Source organism: Gorilla gorilla, chromosome 9, assembly GCF_029281585.2.
Source record: "Gorilla gorilla gorilla isolate KB3781 chromosome 9, NHGRI_mGorGor1-v2.1_pri, whole genome shotgun sequence".
NCBI classification, from domain to species: domain Eukaryota; kingdom Metazoa; phylum Chordata; class Mammalia; order Primates; family Hominidae; genus Gorilla; species Gorilla gorilla.
Window position 1 is genome coordinate 132,109,898 of NC_073233.2, and position 8,707 is coordinate 132,118,604.

The 8,707-nt window shown below is 40.3% G+C and overlaps 1 protein-coding gene across 1 annotated transcript; it reads left to right on the top strand.

The window, feature by feature from the left end:
* Window positions 1-236: 236 nt before the first annotated feature.
* Window positions 237-5,689, top strand: OR10D3 (olfactory receptor family 10 subfamily D member 3). Its single transcript, XM_055355833.2, has 2 exons — window positions 237-275; window positions 2,166-5,689. Exon 2 carries the CDS (start codon window positions 2,177-2,179, stop codon window positions 3,113-3,115), a length of 939 nt encoding a protein of 312 aa, XP_055211808.2. The 5' UTR covers window positions 237-275; window positions 2,166-2,176; the 3' UTR covers window positions 3,116-5,689.
* The last annotated feature ends 3,018 nt before the right edge of the window (window positions 5,690-8,707 follow it).

Genomic DNA, 8,707 nt, shown 5'->3' on the forward strand with positions numbered 1-8,707 from the left:
TTGAATAGGACTCATTCAGGAATGGGGTCCCAAAGGCTCCAGAGATATTTAAATTTCCACGTAGGAGAAAGCAATGTAGATATCAGTGTCTTGGAAGATGTCTTTGCAGAAGACAGAGACACACGCTGCTGCATGTCATTTAGTCAGAGTTTATTTGGCTAAGAAGAAAGCATTCCAGATCATGGGTGGAGATCCCTAACCTCTAATATGCCAAAGGAAAATTTGGACTAAAAATCCTATACAAACAGATGATTAAATGATCATACTTTCTCTTTGTAAGTTACATAAGTGCCATCTTTGCCTCTTTCTCTTTCTTTCCTTCTCTCTCTTTCTCTCTTTTTTTCTCTCTTTCTTTTTTTCTTTCTTTCTCCTTCCTTCCCTCCCTCCCTCCCTCCCTCCCTCCCTCTCTTCCTTCCTTCCTTCCTTCCTTCCTTCCTTCCTTCCTTCCTTGCTTCCTTCCTTCCTTCCTTCCTTCCTTTGTCTCACTCTGTTGGCCAGGCTGAAGTGCAGTGGCACGATCTCAGCTCACTGCAACCTCCACCTCCTGGGTTCAAGCAATTCTCCTGCCTTCGCCTCCAGAGTAGCCGAAATTATAGGGGCCCTCACCTCTTTTTTCACTCCTCTTTTATGCTTTATGTATCCAATGGAGAGGAAAATTTGGAGTCCTCAGTTTACAAAGTATTCTCAGAATTCAGGATGAACAGAGAGCATGGAGCTACTGGCCAGAAGAATAGATCTTATTTGCTTGGTTTATCTTTGAGCCCATTGTGCTGGCCCATCAGCTCACAAACCCCATTCTTGTTATTTCACTTTACAATCAGGAATTTGGACTTGATTTTATATTATTAAAGTAACAGAAACTCTAAATGAGCCCATATGTGGATATCTTCATTTGATTCTTTCTTTGATGTATGACAGCCAGTACATTTTTGGAAGCAGTATAGATTATATGTAGCAGTTGTCTTGGGTCTGATTGCCTTTTGGAATGTAGTGTAGAGCTTCTTCTGGAGTGCAGGTGACATGATTGTAAACAGAGAAATTCCAAATATACAGGAAATGGGCAAAAGAGAAACAGGTAGATGATCAAGTTGCTTTAGAAGACTGTGAGGAGAAATTACTGTCTGATAGTACCACACAGATCCTTGCACAAGAGGAATGATATCCAATTCTTGCCAGGCATTGAGTGAGTTATCTTATTTCCTTCATCAAACGTTTATTGAAAAAGTACTCTGCCAGGCACTGTTCTTTGCACTGAGAGTATAATCGTAAACACAAAAAATATTTACTCTCCTAGATGTTATATTTGTGTGTTTGTGGGGAGGTAGCTGGATATATATTGATTTTCCATTGCTTACTAAGGAGGAGGAGGAAGAACATTTTAAGAGCCTGGTGATGTCCAAACGAAAAATAAGGTTAATACCGGGGCAAGATTTGACAAAGCCAGTAATGCCGTGATCTATCACAGATGGATCCATCCAGACCTGGGGGAAAGACTGATGTTTAAAAAGAAAAAAAAAGAATGTAGATGCCTAGTTCTACCAAGAACTAGCTGCCTTAATTTAGGAGAGTCACCTAGCCTTCCTACTGCTCAAATGTAATCTTTTCTGTAGACCTCCTCAAAAAGTGACTGCCAGGATTAAATGAACGGAGATCATGTTGTACAAGTGTTTTGAACTGCAAAGCAGGGATCAACCTTTATGATTCCCTTAAAAAACGTAGACATAAAATCTAACGTTGTTGCTAATAATGGCTTACAAATATGATGATTCCCGAATTGTGGTTCATATCTCCAGTGATATAAAAAAGCCCTCAAATAATCCTGACGTTTCACATCCTTCTACCCCGGGAGGAGGAGCATGTGTTTGGATGGATCCTGCCCTCTCTTTAAAAATCTTTGCTCTAACAAGTTAAGAATATTGTTTTAATAATGGGCATTTGTATTTCGAATAAGTATAACAAAAATATTTGCTACAGAAATGTAGTTGGCTATGGCGGTTACATTCCAAGGATAATGCCTTGTAAATTGAATCACAAGCAGCCTTTCCATAACTTAGAAGCAAATCACAGTCACTTAATTGACAAGTTTTATTTCTCCAGTATGTTCACTTGATTGACAGCAAGCCAAGGCATTCTTCCATGTCCTCAGCCTCCTCTTTCCTTCCTAGGACTGGCTTCCATGGAGGTGAAGAACTGCTGCATGGTGACAGAGTTCATCCTTTTGGGAATCCCACACACAGAGGGGGTGGAGATGACACTTTTTGTCTTATTCTTGCCCTTCTATGCCTGCACTCTACTGGGAAATGTGTCTATCCTTGTTGCTGTTATGTCTTCTGCTCGCCTTCACACACCTATGTATTTCTTCCTGGGAAACTTGTCTGTGTTTGACATGGGTTTCTCCTCAGTGACTTGTCCCAAAATGCTGCTCTACCTTATGGGGCTGAGCCGACTCATCTCCTACAAAGACTGTGTCTGCCAGCTTTTCTTCTTCCATTTCCTCGGGAGCATTGAGTGCTTCTTGTTTACGGTGATGGCCTATGACCGCTTCACTGCCATCTGTTATCCTCTGCGATACACAGTCATCATGAACCCAAGGATCTGTGTGGCCCTGGCTGTGGGCACATGGCTGTTAGGGTGCATTCATTCCAGTATCTTGACCTCCCTCACCTTCACCTTGCCATACTGTGGTCCCAATGAAGTGGATCACTTCTTCTGTGACATTCCAGCACTCTTGCCCTTGGCCTGTGCTGACACATCCTTAGCCCAGAGGGTGAGCTTCACCAACGTTGGCCTCATATCTCTTGTCTGCTTTCTGCTAATTCTTTTATCCTACACTAGAATCACGATATCTATCTTAAGCATTCGTACAACTGAGGGCCGTCGCCGTGCCTTCTCCACCTGCAGTGCTCACCTCATTGCCATCCTCTGTGCTTATGGGCCCATCATCACTGTCTACCTGCAGCCTACACCCAACCCCATGCTGGGAACTGTGGTACAAATTCTCATGAATCTGGTAGGACCAATGTTGAACCCTTTGATCTATACCTTGAGGAATAAGGAAGTAAAAACAGCCCTGAAAACAATATTGCACAGGACAGGCCATGTTCCTGAGAGTTAGTAAGAGCAGATAAATGGATGCATGGGTCTGGAATTCCTTTTGCTTTGACCTAAGAAATTTCATTCTGGAATCTTCATATGTGACAATGACTTGGAATTTTCAGCACTGTGCTGAATGATATGGACCATTATGCTATATATAATACATTATCTTTTTGCAATATTTTATTTTATTATCTAGGTTCTGCCTCTTCACCTATCTTCAAAGTCATATAGTCTTGGTTATTGTTACTTTGCCTTTCTTCTATAGAGAATTGCCTGTCCCTGGAAGGAAGATCTTTTCCATCGTGCCATTTTTTTTTTTTTTTGCACCACTTTTCTCAATTTACTCCCCTCATACTATTTGTGAGACAAACCTATAGGGAAAGGCAATAAAAAGAAGAAAAGAGATTTTAAATAACTGAGAGAATAATATAATTTTAAAAATATATTAACAGACTAAGGACTAGAGTCAAGATGCAGTGTTTTTTTTTTTTTCCTCCCCAAATGTCTGGAAAGGGAATAACTTAGAATTTATCAGCAAGGATGTTCATCCCATGTCTGACCCCATGCCTGACTGCTCTGTCTAAACATTTTTAGGCAGATTGGGTCAGCCCCACTGCCTAAGGAAAGTAAAAAGCATTGTGTCTAGTATATTAGATTTGGGTCTGTTTCCATCTTGCTACCAGCTATTAGTGTGGCAAGTAGTGTGGTAACAATTTAGTAGCTTTATCAGGTCAGGCTAATGGCTTGGGCCAGTGGCTCTCCAAACCTGATTCAAGGAGCCCCAGACTCCAGTGAATTTATCCTGAGATTTCCATGTTAAATATACTTAGTGAGAACTTTCTGTTTAGTTATCATATGTATTAGATTTCTAGGTAAGATTCTACTGGAGAAAGTTTGAAAGCTTCTGGACTTTTTGATCTCTGGGGTACCTTGTAAGATTAAAAAATATGATGTGTATATTTTGTTTCTACCCATAACTTTAAAGGTGTTTCTGCCTTTTCTTTAACACCTGAACCTCACCCTTACCTCTTGGATATTCATTTGAGCTTGCTAGACTTGGTAAAGCTTCAAGGATCATTTCATTACCTACCAAACAATTCTGCTCTTCCAAAAAAAATTGTAAAGAAAATATTTATACTTACATTTGGCCTCATGCAACATCCTCATTTTTTGATGTGCATCAAAGTTATCTACTTTGGCTCAAAAACAGCTACACAGAAGCTTTGTGGAGCCACTGATTAGATCTGAAATCCCACAGAAGACAGAGACACTCAGCATTTTCCTGGATTCGTTGTGTTGACTGCCTAGGGTACACATAATTTTACCTCTTTACACCTCTTACCAAAATACTAAGCACCGTGTTATTAAAATTCCAACTAGAAAGCTTCCCCATCCACTGTGATGTAACGAAAATAAATTCAGCTTCATATTCTCCTTTTTATCCCTTTTCAAAAACTCCTAAGCATGACACCCGAATTGCAAAGCCTCCTGCCAGAATTCTCTGTATCCTTGGAACTGTCAAGTATATAATTGTCTTAGTAGCCTCTTCACTCATTTGTGCCTTAAATTTCTGTCTTTGGTTCAGTAGTATGAAGATTGTCTTTTATAGAGCCCTGATTATTTGTCAGATATTATCATAAATGCTGTGTAAAACTATCTCATTTAATCCTCAAAACAATCTTTGATATTTGTGCTATTGTTCCCATTTTACTGTGAGAGGCCCAGGATATGAATGCAAGGATTTTACGCTTAAACACTAAGAAACTGCTTCCAAAATGCTTAAAAATCTTTCCAACTAAGAAGAGATAAGAAACCAAGAGGGAGCAGTTGACTTCATCCATGCCAGCCCAAGAAGCATCTTACATCCAAGATAAAGATATTTTCTCCCACTCTTATGAAGGAAATGGTAACCAAGGGAGTCAATGGTGGGCTTAACTCCAGAACGTAGATGGCAGAGGCCTCAAGTGGGCAAGGCATCTCACTGCGGCAGAGGCCAGGGTGAGAAACGATTAGGCATACGAAGAGGGACACAGCAACGGAGACTCAAAAAAGAAGGGCCACACAGGAATCAGAAGTGCCACATCTTCATGTCTTCTTCCAGTAAAAAACAGACAAGAGCCATAGATGAAGGCACTGGAATCTTTGTATCACTGAGGATTGCTGGAAGGAGGAGAGATGACTGAGAATACAAAAATCAGCAACAGCTTGAAAGAAAGCTCTGTCTCCAAACACCCACCATATGCCTTCTTCTGTCACCTGTGCTCCACTTCTCTCGTTAGGAAGTTTCCTGACCAATGTAAGGAGATGGCTGTTGATTTTCAGTTACTGATTTCTCACCCGATCTGGGCAATGATCCTTGATCCAGCAGCTCACAATCCTCCCTCTGAGCCCCAGTATTGATTTCATTTAGCTTGTTGAATTTGCCTTCTAAGGATTCATAGAGACATCTCAAAGGCTCTGTTATTGGCTGAGGGAAAATCTAACAAAAGATCTCAGAGCCCCTCCCTGGCCCCAAAATGGTTTCAGATGTAACTCACCATTCCAGAGGAATGGTAATAATGGGACTGCATTTTCCCTTTTCTCTGGTATATATGTTTCTTATTAACATTATAAGACAAAGTGAACAAATAAAGACAAAATGTCACATCCGTTTTTAAAGGAATGCTGATCCACTGTTACAAAATCTTTTTTCTATTACTGATTTTTAAGTTATTTTTAAAGTTTCTTAATAATGAATCGTTAATTAGTAGCTTGCTATTACCAGAGTTAAAACACCTGTTTACCATAGTTCTTCCAATATACTCTAAAGCTGTACTTCCTATACAAACGTGTTTGAGATTATTCACAGTAAGAGCAGAAAAGCTCTTGTATGTTTTCTGCTGTTCTAACTTGCTTAACAGAGACTGTGAGGTAGCAGTCTATGCTTTAATTTTTCTCTCCTCCCCCTTTCTTAATAAGAAACAACATTTTCCATGGCAGTGGACATTTTTTTTCCTCTTTTCAGTTGGGCTGTTTGCTTTAGAAAATAAATAATTAGTTTCACAAAGAAAAGCCAGGTCTAGCACCTCCAAGGATTTCTCCCATCCCCTCTGCTCCCAAACATTCTTAGAGTAAAAACAACTTTTATTTCAGGAATATTTACATCTTTAACAAAACAAACCATTTACAAGATGTGTTTATTCACTTTATTCAAGAATTTCTTCTCTGAACCCTCAGTTTGGGAGGCCCCGGGAGACCTGAGGCATGACAGTCTATGATGGGAGCAATACAGCATCCAGCATTCCCTAAAGAGGATCCAGACCAGGGATCTCACTAACATTCTCACTATGGAGAGGAGCTCAACATGCACACAGTGAGTCAACTTGAACGTTTCCATGAAGGAGGCTGCTCCATCAGGGCAGTTAGAGCACTGATTTCAAAATATATTTTTATGCCTGAAATTCTGCCATTTAAGAGTGAATTTCCTCTCAAATCCCACATTCTGTTTTCAAAAGCAAATTTCCTGGGAAGTAATAGAAATGAGATACTATCTAGCTCGAGAAAGATATTTATGATTGGTAGGAGAAGTAAGAAGGCAGACGAGCAAGTGTATATCTATATCTATATCTATCTATCTATCTATCTATCTATCTATCTATCTATCTATCTATCTATCTAAACGTTTTTCTCTACATCGATTTGGCCAAAGATCGGCACTGATATCCTCAAATCTCTTTCCCATAGACATGCTAGAGAAGTAATTCAGTCGGTATTTATTAAATTCCTGTTTTGTAGCAGATACTATTGTTATGCTAAATTGATAAAGATGGGTAAGATCCCTGCCCTGAAGGAGTCCACCATCTGTTTTTAGAATCATACAGAATAGATGGTCCGTAATAAACTGTGATAATAACAGCAGGACACGCTTTCTTAGGGCTTACCGCGTGCTAGGTATTACTCTCAATCGCTTTGCTTTACCTACACTAACTCATGCGGTCCTCACCATAATCCTATTATCTCATTTTATACAGGAGAAAACTGAGACACAGAGAAGTTAAGAAATGTTTCCAGCTAGTAAGTCACAAAGCTAGGATGTCTTGCAGGCTGTCTCTCACAGAGCAGGAACACCGTCATCTTGGACAAACACCACCATTTTAAGTTCCAGCTCCCTTTCTAACCTCATGTATTTCAAGGAAATCACTTCTCTTGTAACAACAAGCAGCCAGAAAGAGCAGACAGTAAAACACAGATAAGACAGCTTGGGCAAAGAGGGAGGGGGGAAAGTCTCTTGGGTAACCACCAAATTTACACTCATACAATGGGCCCCAGTAAAACAGTGGGTCCTAATAAGCACATTCCTTTCTCTTTAGGTGCACTAAGATAGGGAAGCTAAAAGCAGACTCTGGGGCGTAAGCCTGCAGCTGCAGGAACAGACACAAAAACTCTCCCTCCCAGATAAGCAAGACAAAGAGACATAGAAACATTCTGAGCCTGTGATAAGCTCTCCGCCCTAAACCCTTAAATACTCTTAGTCTGTAAGAGAGAGTGCTCCTGACCTAACTTGGCCAGAAACCCCTCTCAAGTTTATTCTCCAACATAAATCTGTCTTTGACTATTGAGCTGCTTTTAGTGTTTCCTTCTTCCTTCTCCAATTCTCACAGTCTCCAGTGATCTTTCTTTTAATAATTTCATTACAACATCAGCATCATAAATTCTGAGAAGCAATGAGAGCATGGAGAAGTGACCAATTATTTCTGCCTAGGCTGTTTGGGAAGGCTTTGCAGGAAAGGTGGGATGTGAGCCGGGCTATGAGGGATGCATGGAGGGGAGTGTGAATAAACATCAGACAGAGGGTTAGAAAGTGCGGAATCAGAAAGAAGGGGACGTCTTGTGGAAGCATGGGCATGTACCAAGCACACTATTTCCAGGGAGAACGATATTGTTATAATAAAAGATGATTGGAGGTGGAAGTGAAAGGAGAAAGCAGGAAGAGAGAAGGAGATGGTAGAATGGAGCCTAATCATGAACGAGTTTCTTATCATGAAGTGCCCTTTGTAGAAAAGGCCATATATTCAGATTTGCCAGGATAGTTTATACATGATTTTTAATAGTGTTAACACTCTAAAAAGTGTTCTGATGTGTAAAATAAATTATGTGGACACCTTACTTCTCTATGAATCAAAGGAGAACTTGGCAATGAAGATTCAATAAAAGTGTGGAGGCTGGTTATGACTTAGCTCAGCCAAGAGCATTTGCAAGTCCAGCCAGTGCCAAGAATAGAGTGGGCAGAGCACTCCACCAACAGAATGGAGAGGAATCTGCTCTCTTCTACCCCTGTGAGAAGTACCTAACACTTAACTCCCGCTGACCTCTGCACCATCAGATGTAGGTTGTACCAACTCAGCCATTTACCACCAAGGACTCTTTCTCCTGCATTATTGGAGCTCATGCAGCAACCTCATGGCAGGACTAAGACTGGATCAGAACTTTAGTTTCTCTGCCCTACATTATGTGAATTATACCACTTAAACTTTTTGCAAATGTGAGTGAATCATGTTATATTTTGTTACATACTACTTGTTATATGTTTAAGATCATACATAACATGGGCTCTTAATTTTCCAAACTT

What these genes read in the sequence shown, in the direction of transcription:
- OR10D3 (XM_055355833.2), top strand. Translation starts at nt 2,177, where the DNA reads ATGGAGGTGAAGAACTGCTGCATGGTGACAGAGTTCATCCTTTTGGGA.